Here is a 20,229-nt window from a genome sequence, read left to right as displayed (position 1 = left end):
AACCAGGAGAAGAAGCTGGTGGCAGACATCAAGAAGAGCGCAAAGAACGGGCAGATAGCAGCATGCAAGATCCAGGCAAAGGACCTTGTCCGGACACGAAGGTATGGCCATACGATCGTCTGGGGAACGGCTTGACTGGTAGAGCAATTCAGGTCTAACAAGCCGGGCTATAGGTATATACAAAAGTTCTACTCGATGCGGACACAGTTGCAGGCTATATCACTACGGATTCAGGTATGGATGGGCCAGGCTCCAGCCCGTTTCTATACCACACATATATATTATATATATATTTCTGGACCAAGGTTGATTGATTGCTGACTGGCTGATCCTTTCTTTGCTAGACCGTTCGAAGTAATGAGCAGATGGCACAGTCGATGAAGGGAGCAACGATACTGCTGGGAAGCATGAACAAGCAGATGAATCTGCCTGCTCTGCAGAGGATTGCCATGGAGTTTGAACGAGAGAACGAGATCATGGATCAACGACAGGAGATGATGGATGATGCTGTTGATGAAGCAACCGGTCTCGATGACGAAGAAGAAGGAGAAGAGATTGTCAAGGAGGTGTTGGATGAGATTGGCGTTGATCTCGGGCAGGCGGTATGTATTGTTCTGTTCATATCCTGTTCTCATTCTACTTTCAACTGACAGCTGACCTTTCTTCCCCTCCCTTTGCTTTGGCCACAGCTCGGAGAGACACCAAGTGGAATACAAGGCACGGCAGTCAAGGAGGCCCGAGTTGCCCAAGCAGTTGGTGGTGGCGGGAATACGGATAACGAGGACTTGCAAGCCAGATTGGACAGTCTACGCAAGTGAAGTGTACTAATAGATATACATACCACGCACGCCTGCACACACACCCAGGGAGATATCTATATATTCTAGCAGCGGAGTTACGGAGTTACGTGGACCACGGACGGGAACGAGCCCATCAGAGCAGAAAACTAACTTAACTTGATTGGCATCCAGGATCCTGCTTTCTTGCTTTTATTTTATTTTAATCTTTTTTTTTTCAAAGTGACTCGTGTTGGTGATGCATATAAGTACACTTTCGTTTTTTTTTTTTTGCATTTCTAATTCAAGAAAAGAGAAGAGAAAAGGAACATGGACATGCAAGCAGGTACTAAGAATAATACCTTACCCTAGAATTATGCATGTTACGAGTTGTCCCCCATGGTGTCCTTGCCCCCTGATCTGCCTATACGGGGCTGGTAGCGGTGATGACTTTTTGATACCTGCCTGAACAGAGAGTGAACAAGCGAGCAGCCCCAGAACGGCCACCACCCTCATCCTTCAAGAGTCCTCGGGGCTCTTGCCACCGCTTTTTCCTCCTTCATGTGTGTGTACACTGTATATAACCCATTAGCTTAGACTTTTGTGGGGTGAACGTCTTTGTCCAGGGGGGAACAATCCTAGATGTCTTTTCTCCCTGATGCTTCCTCTCCTCTCTTCCCCCCCGTCCCCCCCAGATATGTCGCTAAATAAGCCCTCGGGGGTATATCCAACCGGCCTGGAGGCAGCGTGACCTCTCCAGCCGGGGCATGGATTGTATCCTTCGGTCTAGTGTTCTTCCAGAAAGATGTAACGTGCCAGGGGCCCAGGATCAACTGCTCGGTGTCTTCTAATCCGCGGGTATTTTCAATAGTAATATCTCATGGACCGCAGGGAATTTCTGTTTATTAGCCGCCCGCAGAGACTCTTGTCGGCCCATCCATGGCCTAGCCAGTGGGTAAAATCAGGACAACGAATACGGTCTCTGGGGTCTAGGTCGAAGGGCTAGAATATGCTGATCGAGTCTGGAGACGAGCGAGCCGACATCACTGTGATATTCGGCTGCTCAATTCCCCAGCAGAGAGACAGACAGCGCAAAGATATCAGAGAAGAACAGCACCAAGCAGCCATCTTGGTCCTGTCCACCATGACCAGCCTGTATCCCGCGGGTTCATCTGCTTCTCGTCTTCATCGTCGTCGTCCTGGCCTGCCCCTGAGCGAGCCTGGCTGCGGCTGCAACTCCCTCCTCCCTCCTCGTCCTCAGCACAGCCAAAGACTCGAATAAACCAGCGAGCGCAACCATGTCGAGCAGCCAGCCCCTCTGCAGAGCCCGCCGTGGCAACCTCGGCCAGGCAGCAGGATCTCAGCGTATCATCAAGTCGTAGTTGAGCTCACTTAACTAGCTAGTTAGTTGGTTTCATCGCAGCAAGAAAAGGAAAAAAAAAAAAAAAAAAAAAAAGTACCCGTCTTCCGTCTGACCACAAACAGCACAAAAACCTCCCACAAAACGTCGACCTCCCTCCCAGTAGTAGACCAAATAACCAAACCACAGTAGACCCAAAGCCGCGCTCTACTCCTCCCTCCCGCTACGACTCGCAGCAGCAGCCTCCAGGTACGTCTTCCCTGGCCGTTTCTTCACGTCTTTTTGCCTTTTGGCGCTGGCGAAGCGCCCGCTGGAGGGGCCGAAACGTCATCTGCGGCACGCCTTATGCGCGGCCCTGGAGTCCAGCAGAGCCAGCCAGCACAGCCAGCCAGCCAACAGGCAGACAGACAGACAGACAGGCCGGCCGACAGCTAGCTAGTGATGCTTCTACCCCAGCCGTTTTCTCTCGTCCTGACTGACCCGTCGTCGCTGCTCTAGCTCGCCCGATTAGCCGCCGGCTGAGATCGAAGAACCGGAGCCCGTCACCTGTTGTCGCTTCTCCCTAGGCCGGCCGCAGCGAAGTCAAGCTGGCAGGAAGGAAGCGAGCGAGTCTGTCGAACGAGGGCGGGATCCTGAACAGAATGTTCGGTGGCTTCTCGAGCCCTAACAAAGAGAAGAAAGCTGATTCCTCCCTTGCCGCCGCGTCCTCTCCGTCGACGGCTTCCAACTCATCGTCCACAGGCCCAGCCGCGTCCTACTCGCAGGAGGACAGCGCCAACTCCGACAAAACGAACGAGAACCCCTCTTCGTCCAGCCGCGAGAAGCGCCATTTCTCGCTGACAGACTCTTCCAAGCGTGCGTGCGAGCGCTGGAACCAGCCCGGGGACAAGAAACGGCGAAACAGCTCCGTTAACAAGGCAGCGGCCCTCTTCGCCAGCGCAAAGAATTCTCTGCACCTCTCCAGCCTCAAGAGCCAGCTCAGGGATTCAACGACGACGTCGAACACTACGGCTACGACACAGCAGCAGCAGCAGTCTCAAGCTGCGCTGACGACTCTGCAGATTTTGGGCAAGATGGATCCCGCCCTGATCGTCCCTCAGGGCTCGTTGAACAACTCTGCCGGTGAATCGATGCCCACCTCGCGTTCCTCTTTCCAGGTCGGTGTTACCGAAGATAGAAATAGAAAATGCCGGAGAACGATGGAGGACACCCACGCCTATCTCTACAATTTCCTCGGAGCCCCTCTTGCCCCAGCAACAAGGCAACTTCAGGCCGATACCTCGAAACAGAGCGAGGGCGGGGCAACCGATGATGCTGCCTCCACGGAGATGGTGGAAACTGACAATGGCTACTTCGCCATATTTGATGGCCATGCTGGCTCGTTTGCTGCAGAATGGTGCGGCAAGAAACTACATCTGATTCTTGAAGACACTATACGAAAGAACCCTAGTGCTCCAGTGCCCATGCTCCTTGATCAGACCTTCACCTCTGTAGATCAGCAGCTAGAACAACTGCCGTTAAAAAATAGTGGCTGTACTGCCGTCATTGCAGTGCTAAGATGGGAAGACCGTCTCCCCAGCCCGGCCGCATCAATTGCTGAATCAACGAAGAAAAAGGGCAATGCAGACGACCCTGAAGGTACCAGTGTAGAGGGATCGAAGCCAAGTCTCTCTGAGGACGCGTCTGCCATATCACCGCAGGACGACCAGCCCATTCGTTCCAGGGTTCTGTACACTGCCAACGTCGGTGACGCCAGGATCATTCTATGCCGTAATGGCAAGGCATTACGCCTATCATACGACCACAAGGGTAGCGACGAAAATGAAGGGTTACGAATAACCAATGCCGGAGGATTGATTTTGAATAACCGTGTCAATGGCGTCCTCGCCGTCACCCGCGCTTTGGGAGATACCTACATGAAGGATCTTGTCACCGGACACCCATTCACCACCGAAACTGTCATACAGCCAGAGATTGACGAGTTTCTAATATTAGCTTGTGATGGGGTAAGATACCTACCTGTAACCCACTTGCCTTTTCACCGAAGAAATTCTTACTGACTCTCCTTAGCTTTGGGACGTTTGTTCTGACCAGGAGGCTGTGGACTTGGTTCGCAACACCAAAGATCCCCAGGCTGCCTCGAAGATACTCGTCGACTATGCTCTTTCACGCTTCAGTACCGACAATCTTTCCTGTATGATTGTCCGCTTTGATACCAAAGCCACGGCAGAGGAGGCAAACCGTCAAGCCTCCCCTAAAGATCTAAACAATACCGGCGACTCCTCGAAAAGGACCATGAGCGAAGCTGATAGAATCGTCGAGATGGCCAGGAAAAATGCCGCTGACATTGAAAACAAGGCTCGTGCCGAGCAGTCGATGGACGAAGATAAGGATACCACTGAAAAGCCAGCATCTCATGAGGCACAGCAGAAATCCGCTACTAATGACGACGATAAAGACAAGATGACCGAACCTGAATAGCCTACCTACGCTGCTGTGACAGTACATGAGAAGCATTCTCAACGTATCTCCCTTACGTTGGAATTCCAGATTCATACCAGAGGTCGTCGAAAATCCCATAATGATAGAATTGAGGTTTGTCATGATGCCATACACCCATGAAGTTTATGCCTTCTCCTTGTTATCTCTGCGACTTTTTCTTGCTCTCTTTCCCTTTTTTTTATTTACCGTATTTGCAGGCTGCCTGTCTTTGACGTTGGCTATTCTTCCGATATCTATGTCTACACCCTTTCCCCTATATCCCTATTTCCAGTGTCGTTAACTCCCCGAACCCATGATATGGCCAGCTGCTCGACAACTGCCTCTGAATCGACGCATCTACTAGTGTACGCGGTGCTGGACTTGATAATATCTCCTTTATTCTCCCTCCCTCCCTCCATTTTCTGATCAGACACCTGTATCCTGCCTGTTATTGCCTCTATTTCCTTTTGTTATTCCCAACATTTCACCCTTTCTAATTTTCCTATTTTTCATATGATGGTGAACAGGGGTATGGAGCTGGGGTGAAGCCACCACTGCGCGCATGCTTGGGCATTTGGTAGATAAAGGGCATATTCCTCTTTTCCTTCTTCTCTATGTATGAGTAGAAATCCTACGTCTTTTTCTTTTTCGTCTCCTCGTCCTCCTCTTCTCTCTCTTCTCTCCTCTCCTCCCTCCAAATGGTCTGTCTGTTCATGAAATCTACGCCTGCCCGGGTTGCCAAACCGCCCTGCATCCGACCGCCTTACCCCCGCAAGCCACCCGTCACGGCCAGAAAGCCACGCCGTTTCGGCTTCTTCCATATCTCTCGGGGGCTGTGTTTCAAATCAGCCTAGAGGTATGCCTGCACAGATCCGATTATCATTCTACGTCATGTTGAAGTTATCAGGAATGCCATCAGATGATAAGTGACGGTGGCCAGGTCTTCTCTCCACCATATTCCATATCCCATTCACCATGTTCCCTACAATTCCATATCATACATGTTATGGCCACATCTTGTTTTGGCCCGAAAACCGGTCCTTATCAAACGTATTTTGAGGGTTTGCATGAATCGCCCCCTTCGGACCAGGGGGGATGAATTCGCCTTGCTCGATTTTCGAAACTCTGTCTTTTCATCATATGCCTTCATTATTATTACTACCAGGAAGCAGATACTGGAAACAGAGTAAAAACGAATGCCTTTAATCGGTCACGAAACCTAGTCCATACATCATATCCTGACTATTGTAAACGTCTCTCTGACGTAACAGGTTATTTGCCCGCTGAGGGAAAAACAGTTGAACGGTCAGGAGAAGAAGCCCCCTTGGTGTATCTGCTCGTTTATTATGCCTCCAACAGAAAGGTGCTCGATCTCCGAGGTCTCGAGACCATGCGACTTTGCGAGACTAGATACAAGATACCTCTCAGTCCGGGCCGGCCGTGATTCTCTATGCATATACGCTAGTTATACATAGTCTATAGTTCTTCACGACCGTGTATATCATTGGTAACGAGCTACCTGCATAAGGACCATTAGCCGTATACGAGCAGCGACGAATCACCCACTTAATGGTCCCTGGCCACGCTGTGAGGTCTCGAAGGGCTGCTTGTTCGGTCCGGTCACCGGTCAGAGCCTATCATCACGATCTGAGTTGGAATCAAATGCACTCTGACAGTCCCGCAACCGATACTGCTCACATGTGCGTACGTCAAGCATGCTGATGTTCCCGCATCCTGCATCAAGTTGCATAGATAGCACCCGTGTGTGTGATAATATCAGCTTATTCCCAAGCAATAATACAGCGTGTTCGCCTCGCCGTGCTGGCTGGCATGCAGCAACAGACACGGGCTGAAACGACCAATGCCAACGAAGCCGGCCGAGACTGAGCTGACTGACAAATCCCGATCAGACTGTATACACAGTTTCGGGACCTTTTTTATTTTTTATTTTTATTTTTTTGAAAAAGGTGAAGAAGAAGTTTGGGATCCATTCGGGTTTCTTCTTTTCTGGTGATGCCGATATTCCCCCATATCTTCGAACGAGTGAGAGGTGAAGAAAAGTCGACAGTGGAGTTGGACATATTAACTATCGGCCTGGAACCCCAGCTGTGCTTCAAACCTAGAGGCTCGTGTATGTCTGATATTGGGCCCTTGGCTCTGTTAAATCCAGATTGCACCCGCCTGCAGATCGACGCTTCAACCTGGGCCGCCCTGGCAGCTTTGTGACAGCGTTACTTAGGGCGAGCAAGGGGGATGTCAGTACTTAGTAAGTATAAGGCGTCGAAATGCTCGTTGCATGGATTCCGGTAGCAGCCCCGGAGACAGACAGGTAAGCAGGAAAACATGCAGATTGTTTAAGAAAGAGAACATAGGAAACAGCAAGAAAACGACAAGCGGCCATGCAAGGGAGAAGAACGTCTATACATGAGTTTATATTGTACATGGCATTTTAAGACCTAGGGATACATGAGTGACTAGAAGCATAGGTGTGGCAGCATATAGCATATCAAGGGGTAGAATGACACAGGGAGAAGAAGAAAAACCTTGGAAAGCAATCCCAGCCGTAATTGTAGCAGTACTCCAGGTTTCTTTCTTTGTTGCCAGCGCAGAAATGGCAGAAATGGAGGCAAAAGTATTTCCAAAAGTACACACAAAAGAAAATAACGGAGCAGATAATCAAATGAGTAGAAAAGATGACCGATAAGATCATCCTCTATCAATGATCTAGCTCTTCCAAAATCTCAATCCCTTCTTGGCTGGCTCCTCAGCGGGGGCGCTGGTCGAAGCATCTTCTTCGATAAGATTCTCTCCCGAGGATGAGGACGGATGGTCGTTCCCGTATAGTTTCAGAAAAGGGCTGATGATATGTTCCCGACTCGGTTCAAGCTCTCCGTGATGGACAGTACTGGGCCATGAGCGAGCATACTGAGCATCCTGCAGATCGGCCCAGAGAAGTTTGACTTCCCCCTCCCTAACCTTGTAATCTGCCAGCTCACCTTCCACATCAATTTTAGCCTGGAAGCCTTTGGTTGACATGGATTTCTCAAGCGCCTCGATTCGCTGCCTAACAAGTTCTTCATGTGCTTGCTGTCGTTTCTGAGCTCGTATCACACGCCGCCTGGCCTTGTGGGATAATTTCTTCTCCTTTGATTTTCCATCTTCTGTTGATGCTTCCTCTTCTCTCTCCTCCTGCTGTCGTTCCCTTCGTTCACGTTCGGCTTGAATTGCCAAGACGGCAGCGGTATCGGCAACACTGGTGGCTTTCTGGTCCATCAACACCTTTGCCCGGTCCTTCTTCATCATTATTTGGCCAATTCGGCCGCTCATTTCTCTGTCCCATTTCTTAGCTTCATCCAACGCCTGAGGCCGCTTTCTCTCCAGTGATTCCTTGGAATTTGTGATTAACTGCGCTGGTGGTTCGAATTGTCGTTGACGAGAAAACTCTCGTAGAAGTTTGTACGCCTCAAGGCCAAGCGATGGGGTAGGGAAATGGACTGAGAAGTACGGCACCCACATGTCCTTACGCAGTGCAGCAGGGACAGTTTTCTTGCCATGGTATACAAGCTGTGATTGGACATTTTGCCACTATATTGAACGGAAAATAAGATCGCATTAGCAGACATTCTCCTATGGATATCGGAAATAACAAGAAGTAAATAGAAAGTCATGGAGGATCTCATACATCTAGTGACCGTGAAAGCGAGTAAACCACCTGATTTGTGCGGAAGTTGTTGTAGGCGAAGATATTCTTCCCATGTGTGATATGTTGAAGCGCTTTCTTTAACCTAGCGCTCTCCTGCTGCCCAAAGTGTTTGGCCGCCTGGGAATTGGGGAATCGAACTTTTCCCTGAATCTGCTTCCCTTGTGTCCTTGGGAACCGCACAGCATGCGTTGTAACGGCTGTTGTAGGGTCAAATAGACGAACCGTCTTCGCTGCCGCGGCCGTCGTCGCGGAGGCCATTGTGAGCGATTCGGGGGTAGAATTCGATATTAAATAAAGTAGGCGTCAATTAAGGCTCCGATCGATCAAGCATTGTCCGTTATGGCCGTGGAATGTGTCGGTTGGCGGTTCTTGTTGTTACGTTGGCTGTTCCTTGATGTTGAAATTGAAGTTTTTTTCTTTTGGACTTTGGAGCTTCAAGGAAAAAAAAAAGAAAGTTTCTTGATCTGGCAAAAAGCGACGTCGCCAACTCTCGACCAAACAGAATCTACGCCAGCAACCGCAACGACAAACAACCAGAACAACTACCACGCGGCTACTGAAGAAGAGATGGCTACCTGCTGAGATGCGCGCTATTGCCTGCTGCGACAGATGAGCTCGCTTGTTATTCGGCGCCCGCGGACAAGCTGAGGGCCTCTGTGGGAAGGATGATGCAACACCTGGTACTCTTATGTTCGCAGCGCCGCAGACAACTAGGCGAGCATGTCGACCATCATGGATGAGCAGCCAGGCGACGATGGCTTTGCCGGGAGTAGGCGGCAGGGTCCATGGCTTCTTGCTTCGGTACAGTTATCTCCAGACGGATTTTGTGCTTGCTGGTGTTGTAGTCTATCAGTGCTAACATTTGGGGAAAACTCGCATAGAACCGCAAGCTAAGACACCTTCAAGGCATTGCAGTCCGCAATCTCGTGGTCTCTGGTCCTCCGTCAAATAGGATACGTGGGATGACAATAGACGATCAGAGTGTCCCTTATACACTACAGTCTCCAGCTACAGCCCTCGCGGTGCGAGAAGACCGGACCGTCCAGCACTCGCGATCTACTACCGATCTAAAGCTGTCCCGGTCTCCCCCTAGCTTGAATATTACAACCACCAATGCTGGGAGCGATAGCAAAGAAGAGCTTTATATGAGGCGGAGGAGGAGTACGCTACCATGGGCCGGAGCGAGCCCTGGAATCCGTCAATCCCGGTTGGAACAGATTGCCAGCAGCAAGATGGCTGACACTTGGTTCTCAATACATTGCCAAGGCATCCCGGAGCCTGTTTATATCAGTGAGCTGGTAGAAAATGCCATGAATCCCAGCTTCAGACATTTTGACCTGAATATATGTGGTCCCGTGGTCTCACGATTGGACGAAGCTACTGTCAAGCTCTGGGCACGTACAAACCAAATGCCAGAATACTTCTTGCTTTTGGAACTCCGGGTGAACTTCAGATCACTTCAATACATCGGGAAACATCTGGATAATTTTCGGCATCCATTTCCTCCAAACTGCGTCATCTTTCGTTTTACGGATGGCATATACGCAAGCCTGACAGATGCTCCCCCCCTTGACCGCTCTCTGCCAACTCAGCCACAAACGAGCGAGCCACCGAGGGATGAACAGCAACAGACGTCATCATACGACGCTCTCATGAAGTTGGCAAACTTTGATGACTGTATTCAGGACGCCTTGGTCACTAGGGAAAACCTGGAGGCCCAGATAAACTCCATTCTAGAAGGAAACCAGGCGCAGCTCGACGTTTCAAGCCGGAGTTCAGAGGCTCAAGAGAGACTCGCAGCCGTCAAACGTGCAGTTACCGGAGAGAAGAGCCGTCTTCGTCAATCCCTTGGCCAAAAGGACAGTATGATCAAGAGCTTGAAGGCACGAAGACAAGCTATGGAAGAAGGCCGTCTCAGCCAAGACAATAGCTTAACTTACCTATCTGATGCTCAAGAGGCAAAAGAATCTAGCCAAGCCCTTTTAAAGAAGACAGCTGAGGACTCGATGGGGCAAATCCGCCGTATATGCGAGGACCTGCTTGCCACTTATCCTATAGAGCCAGTTCCAAATATACCTCTTGGGTTTACTATCAGGGGCCTTGCTCTCCCAAATTCCTGCTTTGACGACATCGACAAGGAAGCGGTTGCGGGGGCACTAGGATATACATCACACGTGGTATATCTCCTCTCGTTTTATCTTTCAGTTCCTCTTCCCTACCCTGTCCGGCCATACCTCTCGACCTCGAGCATCCAGGATCCCATATCAGTTGGCCTTGCCCAGCGGACGTTTCCGCTGTATCCGACAAACACCCAATATAGATTCGAATATGGAGTGTTCCTCCTTAACAAAAATATAGAATACTTGATGAACCGGCTCGGCCTGAGAGTCCTTGATATTCGTCACACGCTTCCCAATCTCAAGTATCTATTGTACATGTTGACTGCAGGGACAAATGAGCTTCCGGCAAGGAAGGCAGGCGGAATTCGCGGCCTGCTCGTTGGACGATTGACACCCAGCTTGTCTCGTCAAGTAAGCCGTGATAGCCTGTCAAGCATCGATACGACGATGACAATTCGCCAGAAAAAACTCCTCCCATCACCAGCTAATAATTACCTTTCTTCTCATCCTCACCATTCTCACCCTCCATCTCACTCAGCGATTTCAACTTCCAAATACAACTTCATCTCCGCCTCTGCTGCCCAGCCAAGCATCGGCCCCATGCAGAAAAACCTGGGGTCAGGACATAACGACCAGGTTGGTGCGTCGATGGCCGTCGCCACACCCGTCGCCTCCAGCAATGAACGATGATAGCGATATTTTTATTAGTCAAAAAAGATAGGGCGCGCGGAAGGGACATCAACAGACCTGCAACAACCATGCGCTTGCAGACCAAGGTGGGATCCAAACTTCCGTTTGACAGGGAATTTACCAGAGTTCAGTTCTTCCTTTTTTTTTTTTTTTTATTCCACTCGATGTTATATTTTAGTGTATACGATTTTATCGGTTCGTCTGCATTCACAGCTGTTAGCTCGTTTTTATGCCCCTTTGACTTTTTTGGTACCTTATGTGTCGTTGCTTTCTCCTCTTTTCCAGGGACAAGGTCTGGGTTTTATTGATTGGCTGGCAGGCCCTCGATTTTCAGGATTTGGATGGAGGAGCATTGCATTATCTCTCTGAATTACTTTTGCACCAATGCGGCTATCTTGATATACTATGCACATACCTGATTGATGCTACTTGTTCGTGTATACTTACTTCCTTCAAAAACTTGCTTCTTCCGATTTTCCAAGGACACGGCCTGACTGCATTGCCTCTATGCTTCCTTCGACTTACCTCTTTTCTCTTATCCGGTGTCAAACTGACATACGCTGTGTCCGGAGAAACAAGCTATGTATATAGCTAAGTCCGGGATTTTGCGGGGGTAAATGCCTGCTATCTGCAATCCATTCCTTAGACAGCAGGAGTATGTCTATTTATGACTTTTTTTTTTTTTTTTTTCAACTTTCCAGCTGAAGGAGCAATTATCGGTATGTATGTACCTCAGGCAGGGTTTGAAGGCTGACTACTTACATGCGAATAATGTGATAGATGGACTCCGTACTGCTGTTCCTGAAGCAGTGTGTGTGATCGACGACCTTAACTGACTCGCTTATCTCTTGACATCGTCTTGGCTCGTTTCAAACCAGCTTGCGATTTCCTTCTTTCGGCCCAGAAATTCTGGCGCTACTGCAAACGGGTTCGCCGATATTGCGAAGACGAGTGGAAATTTGGATGTTATGCAGGTCTCACGAACTCGTTTTCCAGAGATGAGGTGGCTGGGGACAGCAGTTCATGGACTGGGTCTTTGTCGCTTGATTAATACTCTATTATCCTTGGGATTAATACTGCAAGTAATGAACGATGGAGGTAACATGACATACTGAAACCTACGTATAGTTAATTGCCATCCTTCTAAGACGCAAGGTTTCCAGAAGGCGGCTCATGGGCGAATGGTTCTCGCGGGAGGGCGTCATAATGTGGTACCTATGTCTATATAAGGTCGATGCAAGCGTTCTCTAACTAGGTGTTTGAACTATATCATTTTTTTTTTTGTAAACGTCAGAGACGTATCAGAACACCCGCTCGGTGCTCGAGTATCGAAAAAAATCTTATTATCTTGATTTGACTGGTGCAAGCCCTTGATTCAGGGCATCAGAGTATGTTCATCAAACATGGAACATGGGACATGGCTCTTTCTTTTCTCGTTCTATATCAGGATCTCGGGATTATGGGGATCACGTTGAAATTAGTTAACTAGTTAGTTGACTAGTTAACTAGCTTTTCGGTGGTGATCGGCATGACGTGCAACGGGCCGTATCTGTACAGAGGTTCTATGTATATCCACACATCCCTCCACCATCGCCTTGAAGAGCCATGCATATCTATGCATAGACACAGATCAGGACGTGAATATCGGCATGGTTCCCTGGATGTGGTTCGTAGGCCACGGGGAGATTCGTGGGTTGATCTCACCGTTGAACGTGTTCAGTGCGCCCTCCGCAAACTTGGATTGGATTGGAAGCAGGAACTCCTCTTTTAGAGGCGTTCAGGAGGGTTAGTGCTTCGTATGCTCGTTTGATTCGACTAGACTTGAGGAGCACTGGTGTTTCGTTCTGGAATTTGCTTTTTGCTTCCTTTTCTCCTACATTTTTCTCGAGCATTTGGGTTGGAAGCATCTCGTTTTCTCTTTTACTCTTACTCGTTCGTTTACCCAACTAGAGCAAGAGAGGCTAGGGCGAACACGATTCATACAGGGTTTCGATAACTTGTTTGGGTTTCTGGAGGGTGAGTGAAGATGCGGAGGATGCTCCGTAGATGGGTACCTACTATAAAATGCGGTATCCGGGAAAAATAATGGTCAGATTTCGGGATCGAAGGTGCATGATCTACCAATGAAGGCGAGTCGATATGCTGTCTGTGGAGGGACGATGCCGATATCTCTCAGGAAATTCGGAGCCGATTAGCCCCTGAGGGCAGGGAAGAGGTATCAATTTCCCCGGACTTTGAACCGAAAGGAGAAGGAGATTGCAACGGGCGAATCCAGGTTCGCAGGTAATTCATGTAGCCAAGCAGACTGGATGATGGAAGCATAGCATGGTCAGTCTGATCATTCCTTTTCTTTTTCTTCCATTTTCCTTCTTTCTTTCGATTCCTTTCCTTTTTTCTTGCTTATGTCAAAGCGCGGACAGGGACAGGCCTTGTATTGAAGAGCCATCAAGGGGCAGCCAGTTACGAGGGAACCAAGGGTTCATTCAAGAGATGAACCGTAAATTGTCGGCGAGCCGATTTTGTGTCCCACCAGCTCGTTCCCGCTCCTCCCTCGTTCCTCAGGCGTGGTGTTGATACATGTTTCTTAGGCAGCGGCCTGAGACTCGAATTCGAACTCGAACCCGAAGACCATGGTTCCATCCCGCCAAAGTCCTCGAGTTCAGTTGGGAAACGAGAAGGCAAAAAAGCCTATCGCCAGTCCACCTGATATGCACGTACTTAAGTACTCCATCCCGTAATGCTACGCTGTAAGGAGATAAGCGATTCGAGGAGAGCTTGACTCGCTGGTCGAAGGGAACAAAAATACTTGTTAATGAGCTGGAGTCGAAGTCGATCGATGGACTCCATATTCAGATGGGGCACTAATATGGGGCGCTAGAATAATATGATTGTCTCCCGCTTTTCCCCTCACCCCTAGCAGGCATCTGCTCCCTTTCTCTGTGTATAGTTTTCTTTTCGTAGAGGTAACGGCGGCCTCGTATTGTCCATCAAATGGAGACTGGAGATGGATCCGGGTGTTTTACCAAAGCCGTCCTTAGTGCGAATCTGCAAGATTCACGTCACAGGAAATGCTTGACATCAATTGGTTGGGGGGCGCGAAGGCCTACCCCAGATGATGCACCCGTTTTTCGAGTTTAATTTCCCCCCTAACTATCGCGGAGGATAGTTGTTAGGGCGAGCCTGAAATGTGAAAAAAAGTTGTAGCCAGGCTAGCATTCAAGCTAATGTCAGACAGTCTATTCAAGTGTCCGACTTTAACGCTAACACGAGAATGGCGCATAGTATAATGAATAGTTATGCGTGTGAAATCGGGTCGAGAAGGGGTTCCATGTAATATGCCATGGTTTTGACGGATGTACCATCTTCTCCACTTAGAAACGCAGGAAAAAGGTCATCACGCAGTCCGTAGTTTTTCTGGGCGTGCATCAGGATCGTACATTAGCCTTCAACGGCGGGCCATTCAGCAGGCAGAGAGTCCGGGCAAACCCACCGATTTGTGGAGAGGAGGAAGTCTAAACAAATTTTTCGTCTGTCTTCTTCCTTTTTTTTTCTAGAAAAAAGGTGCGAGTTGACATTTTTCTCCTCGTTTAAAGTTGTTGAGCTGGTGTGGTATCCCCTGCATCTATTACGCAACAGTAACTCGCATCCCGCCAGGGGAGGAAGAAGAGGAGAAGGAGGCAGGAAGACGGGCCAGCGAGCCAGTAGCTGGAGGGACGAAATTGTAGCTCAACAACGGACGGTCTGGCGGGCGAACGGGGGAAATATCCAGCCGTGAGCGTGAAGTTATGCGTCTCGAACGCAACATATGTAGTTTATAGCACGCTGTACTCGGTCAGATCGCTCTTGATGTTGGCGAGCTCGACTGACTGAGCGCATACGGGGTCATTATAGGCTGGGATCAATGCTGAAGAACAAACAGCAAGAGAGGAAGAGACCCCCCCCCCCAAAACAACGGACCCCCCTACCCCCCCTTCTGATTGCTATATCCATAATTTGATAGCCGCCAGGATGGAGCAAGCAGCTTGCTGGTCCTTCGTCTCTCAGAGTAACTAACTCTAATAATAATGGCATGAAGTTAATAAAATATCTTAAGAAACGTTGCGGGCATGGATGTTGGCGATAAGCAGCAACGCTCTTCTCCCCTCCAAGGGTCAAATACCGTGTGGATGTCAGTCTATGCACTCTGCCTCTGCCAGTGGTCATAATAATGCTTGATGTGCTGTCTGTTGTATATATAGAGACCCGGGGGGGCATCTCGGGGTTTCCCCCGTCCCCCCTTGGGCCTCCACCGCTGTCTGTCCAGATAGAGGCTATACATCTATAAGAATATCTGCATAAGTCTCTTCTGGGGTTGGACACTTAGCCCTGGTGGAGTTGTTTAGTCCCCTTCTGCCTGCTCCGCCGTCTGCTTCTCCCTCTCGACGTCGTTGTGTCTCTTTGCTTTTGCTTCTTTTTTATATCTTCATCTTTTTCCACCTTTTTTTTTTTTTTTCTCTGCCGCCCGCCCGCACTTTTCTTCTTCTCTCCGCCTTTTCCTCAACTTCAACTTCAACTTCAACTTCTTCCTCTCAGGCGTGTCTCTTTGCGTGCCCGAGCGAGAGAAAGCGAGCTGAAGGCGAAGCGGAAGCAGCAGACGCAGCCGGAGAGCATCTGAAGAGGCGCTGCTGAGCAGGAGGACGTCCCGTCTGAGCTGCAGGAACACCTTGGATCGCCGCTGTGACGACGGTGGCTGCCAATTGGGTGCGCTCCAGGACGATATCCCCAGGAGGCACAGGACAGGTAGCACCGTCTCGCAACAAAGAGAGGGCGCAAAGCGCTATGGAAGACATCAGAATGGCCGGTAGACCGGCGCCAATGGCTGCAGTGCCGTCGTCTGTCCCGAATTCCTCGCCTGTCGCTCACAATCCAGCTCCGCAGCAGCCGCAGGACCTAAATACCAGATTTTCTCCCAGACGCTCTATTTCTCCTCCGGCTCAGCATAGACGTGGCTACCAGGCGTGTGATCCATGCAGGAAACGGAAAGTGAAGTGCGATTTGGGGAGTATGTCTTTAATGTGCCCTTGGAAGCCCCCATGCAAAAAATAAGAAGAATAATAATAATAATAAACGGCTTGGATGGAGTGGATTGCTGACTTGATGCAGGTGTTGATAACCCGAGACCACCCCCATGCGTGAGGTGCCGCCGCGAGAGTAAGAGATGCGAGTTCTCTGCCACCAGACGCAAGCGCAAAATCTCAGAGGAGTCGGACGACAAGGGAGCCAGCGTCTTGCGCCGGGACAAGCGCATGATGGTGGCCGATCGATCCGTCTCCCCCAGCATGGACAGCGACAGCATCTCGAGCCCCATTCCCAACGGGGTGACTTCGCATCCACGGGGCAGCCTACCTCCCTTCGAAAACGACCCTCGACCCAATGGCTCTGCTGCGCAGCGTAAATGGTCCAATGCTACTGCTCCTCCTCACCGTATCTGCATTCCGCCCACCGGTATCTCCGTTCCTGCTCCTACATCTATCCCGATGGACCAGTACCATGCTCACCGCGCGAGCTTTTCTGGTGCTGTGCGGCCAACTTTGCCGCCCCATGTCCTCGAGAGCGGCCAGCATATGATGAACAAAACCGCTGCAGAGTTGCTCTCTCCTGCAATTAGCAATACCCATGATGCCCTGCATCTTCTCTCTGAGGCTGCCGGCAGGACAGAGGACCTAAATCGTCAGCAGATGGAATACCAGTACAATGGACGACAGTCCTCTACTTCGACGTTCGCATCTGTCTCCCCAGGCCAGCAGAATGGCACACCAGGTAGAGCTAGCAGGTCAAACTCGACAACCCAACAGGGTGCTGGAATGAGCTGGTATAGCCAGAACAAGGGTGGCTCTCCTAGCGTCGAGGTCCTTGTCGAAGGCACAGACGCTGGCCTAAGTCCTCCCAGGGCAACCCAGGATCTCGACTACAGCAAGGCTCGCAGGGCTTGGTCAAGACTACGATTTATTCGCGCTGGCTGGTTTAGTGTGGATGAAGCAATGTCCTATATCGAGTAGTAAGTTTTTGCATACGTTACTGTCGACATGGAAACACTACTAACAACATTCACTTCTAGCTACTATGAACACCTTGCGCCATTAACCCCCATTGTCTTGAAAAATTATAGCTCCCCATCTACACATCTTACTCTTTTAACGGAAGAGCCAGTGTTGACTGTCACAATGCTCACCATTGCCTCTCGACATATGAAACTCTCTGGCAACGGTGCTAACTCACGAGCGTACTCCATCCATGAAAAGTTGTGGTCATATCTTAGAGGTATGATTGAGCGTCTATTCTGGGGTCAAGAGAAGTTTGGTGACTGCGGTGGTGCCTCGGCACCTAGGCAGTTTGATGCCTCGAACCCACTATCCGCTGGACAGGGGCAACGGGGTGGTGGCCAGCTGAGATCTATTGGAACCGTCGAAGCCTTGCTGCTGCTCACAGACTGGCATCCGCGCGCCCTTCACTTTCCACCAGGTGATGACGAAAACACTCTGCTCGATGTTGACCCACAGCAGCTCAATTATTTTGATGGAGAGGGTGACGACCATTTCCATGATCATCCAGGCAAGGGTCAAGGTGGACCAGGCGAAGGCCGCCTTGCATTTTACAAGTGGCTTGAACCTGTATGGCGCTCTGATCGGATGTCGTGGATGCTCTTGAGCACTGCCCAGGCTCTTGCCTTTGAGCTCGGCATCTTCGACCAGAAAAATGACCTCCGAGCATCTACCGAATCATCCTGTGAGATGGCCAGGAAACGCCGCCTACGCCGACTGATCCTTGTCTACGTATCGCAAAGCAGTGGCCGCTTGGGGATCCCATCCATGCTTCCCCTCCCACAATGGAACCAGAACACTGAACCTCTGCGTGCAGAGGACATGCAGTCGCCCAACTTCCATGAGGATTACATGATTGACATGATGCAAGATTGCTGGATGGATATTTCCAAGATCATGTATAACAGCAACCAGGTTCTTTTCCTGTCCAAGGAACTGACCACCAACTTGATCAAGAGTGGCCAATACCGAGACCGGATCGATGAGTTTACCCCTTCTCTAAGAGACTTTAAGGCAAAACTCGACAAGCTTTCAGGTACACACGCACTATAATCTCCTGAAAACCCTATATTGGATGGCCTGACTAACTCCTACAGTACCACCTCAAATGCGAAATGTTTTAACGATTGAATACGAATATACCCGTAAGCAGCATCACCTTCATCGTGTTTCTTATAAACAACTACTAACCATACCGTTAGGACTATATGTCAATTGTTTAGCTCTCCAAGCCGTCGTTGAACGATGGACTACAATGAATGATGCTGGTTCACACACCAACCAGAACCATGCTAACGGAACGACGAACGGAACTACCAATGGGACCGGCCCTGGCGCTGGAACTGTTCCCCTCCAGGTTCTTCTGGAGCAGTATGAAGTCAATGAACCATATATCCAGGAAGTTGTCGATGCTTCTCGCCGGATTTTACAGATTGTACTCGAGGGGTTTGTTCCAGGGGATATTCTAAAGCATGCACCAGTCAGGACATATTTTAGAATCCTCTCTGGAATGATCTTTATTCTAAAGGTTAGTCAATACTACGTCACGTAACTATTTGAAACTCTTACAATGCTAACAACATTTTAGACCTTCACCCTTGGTGCCAAAGAGGATGATGTTAGAGTATCCCTTGAATTACAGGATCGAACTATCGAATGTCTTCGAACCTGCGTCGTGGATGATGTCCACCTCAGTGTTACGATAGCCGATCTCCTCCAGTTGCTCACTTCAAATATTCGCAATCGATTCCTGCGGTTTGCTCCCTTCGATCGTGTCGGCGAGTCCGCCAGCAGGCACCAGTCCCCTGTACCAACATCTGAGCAGGAATCTCGAGATCAACAGCAACATCAGTCCAATGAGCATAATGACTGTCGTTGGCAGCAAAACCATACCAACGGAACCCCGAGCACCTCCGGCTTTTCATTCGACAACCACCACCCCACCTCTGCCCCCCCAACGTCTCATCATGACCCCCTAGCCAACATCCCCGTCCAACCCATCAACTCCTCCAACATCAACGTCTCTTTCATGCCTCCTCCCCCTTCCGTGTACTACAACTACTATGACCCTAGCTCAACCTCACCCAAGATGGAAATGGATGAATCCTCTTCCACCGTTGCACCCTCAGCTATCAACACAAGCGCTCCAAGCGGCAATAATACACAAGCAAACTCAAATAGCATGTCGGACTGGTTTGCCCTCCCACTCGATCAGTTTTTCAACAGTTCTACTGCAGGAGTTGACCAGGGTCTCGGAGGTACTGGCCCAATGGTGGGCGAATTCGACATGTTGGAAGTCCTGCTCAAAGAGCAATATACTGGCGACAACAACGCAAACGGTACTAGCACCAATGGACAGGCCCCTATTGCTGCCATTGCTACAAATGGCGGTGGGATGACGTCTCATTTCCTGTAACGATTTCCCTTGCTATGTATTTTCTCATTTTTACCCCTCCTAGATGTTTACTTCAAGGATTGGTTAGCACGACAGATTTCTTTTTATATTATTTCCCCCTCTTTTCATAAGGTGGATAGCCTGGGGAGTGGTAGACCCGGGGTTTTTGGTCCTTGATCTTCTTAGCCTCTACGTCGCTTGGAGGCTCTCTGTTCGATTTATGTCTATATGTCTGGCTGTATATATTGTCGTGTCTGCCCCTTTACCATCAGTCTATATGAGTTGGCCTTCTGTCCCCTTGCGTCCCGTTCCCTACGGCTGTTTTATATACAAGCTGATATCAAGTGATAATCTCGCCCTTTTGGAATGCCTTTCCAGATGAGGGTTTGTCTATAGTTTTTTTGATCATATATATAGTTATGTGATGAATGTTAAACTGTATATCAAATGTTTTTTTTTTACTTGGCTTCCTTCTCTAAATGTGCTTTATGAAGCGAGCTGTATGTGACCCTGCCCAGCATCCTATCTCCCTTCAACTTCTCATTTCCCCCTTGTAGCAGTAACGTATCAGGTACTCCATACTACCCCCAGAATCAAGGAATATGACTTCAGGAAAAAGTTTGA

The 20,229-nt window shown here is 49.5% G+C and overlaps 6 protein-coding genes across 6 annotated transcripts; 5 read left to right on the top strand and 1 right to left on the bottom strand.

The window, feature by feature from the left end:
• Positions 1-6: 6 nt before the first annotated feature.
• On the top strand, positions 7-818 carry TRV_02750 (uncharacterized protein; the record flags this gene model as incomplete). The annotated part of the gene is made up of 4 exons (XM_003023083.1): positions 7-101; positions 174-234; positions 345-602; positions 654-818. Coding segments are annotated over 4 exons (579 nt in total), but the record flags the coding sequence as incomplete, so codon positions are not given.
• A 967-nt stretch (positions 819-1,785) lies between these two features.
• TRV_02749 (uncharacterized protein) lies at positions 1,786-2,058 on the top strand (the record flags this gene model as incomplete). Its single annotated transcript, XM_003023082.1, has 1 exon — positions 1,786-2,058. The coding sequence occupies one exon, from the start codon at positions 1,786-1,788 to the stop codon at positions 2,056-2,058; it is 273 nt and encodes a 90-aa protein (XP_003023128.1).
• A 719-nt stretch (positions 2,059-2,777) lies between these two features.
• Positions 2,778-4,617, top strand: TRV_02748 (uncharacterized protein; the record flags this gene model as incomplete). The annotated part of the gene is made up of 2 exons (XM_003023081.1): positions 2,778-4,142; positions 4,207-4,617. 2 exons carry the CDS (start codon positions 2,778-2,780, stop codon positions 4,615-4,617), a joined length of 1,776 nt encoding a protein of 591 aa, XP_003023127.1.
• A 2,724-nt stretch (positions 4,618-7,341) lies between these two features.
• TRV_02747 (uncharacterized protein) lies at positions 7,342-8,578 on the bottom strand (the record flags this gene model as incomplete). Its single annotated transcript, XM_003023080.1, has 2 exons — positions 7,342-8,202; positions 8,300-8,578. 2 exons carry the CDS (start codon positions 8,576-8,578, stop codon positions 7,342-7,344), a joined length of 1,140 nt encoding a protein of 379 aa, XP_003023126.1.
• A 704-nt stretch (positions 8,579-9,282) lies between these two features.
• TRV_02746 (uncharacterized protein) lies at positions 9,283-11,130 on the top strand (the record flags this gene model as incomplete). Its single annotated transcript, XM_003023079.1, has 1 exon — positions 9,283-11,130. One exon carries the CDS (start codon positions 9,283-9,285, stop codon positions 11,128-11,130), a length of 1,848 nt encoding a protein of 615 aa, XP_003023125.1.
• A 5,288-nt stretch (positions 11,131-16,418) lies between these two features.
• TRV_02745 (C6 transcription factor Aro80, putative) lies at positions 16,419-19,626 on the top strand (the record flags this gene model as incomplete). Its single annotated transcript, XM_003023078.1, has 4 exons — positions 16,419-17,167; positions 17,228-18,246; positions 18,434-18,738; positions 18,799-19,626. 4 exons carry the CDS (start codon positions 16,419-16,421, stop codon positions 19,624-19,626), a joined length of 2,901 nt encoding a protein of 966 aa, XP_003023124.1.
• Between the last annotated feature and the right edge of the window lie 603 nt (positions 19,627-20,229).

This window comes from Trichophyton verrucosum, assembly GCF_000151505.1.
Source record: "Trichophyton verrucosum HKI 0517 chromosome Unknown contig00237_1.f1.exp, whole genome shotgun sequence".
NCBI lineage: Eukaryota > Fungi > Ascomycota > Eurotiomycetes > Onygenales > Arthrodermataceae > Trichophyton > Trichophyton verrucosum.
The sequence above is the reverse complement of the archived record's forward strand: the minus strand, read 5'-3'. Positions and strand labels throughout refer to the sequence as shown.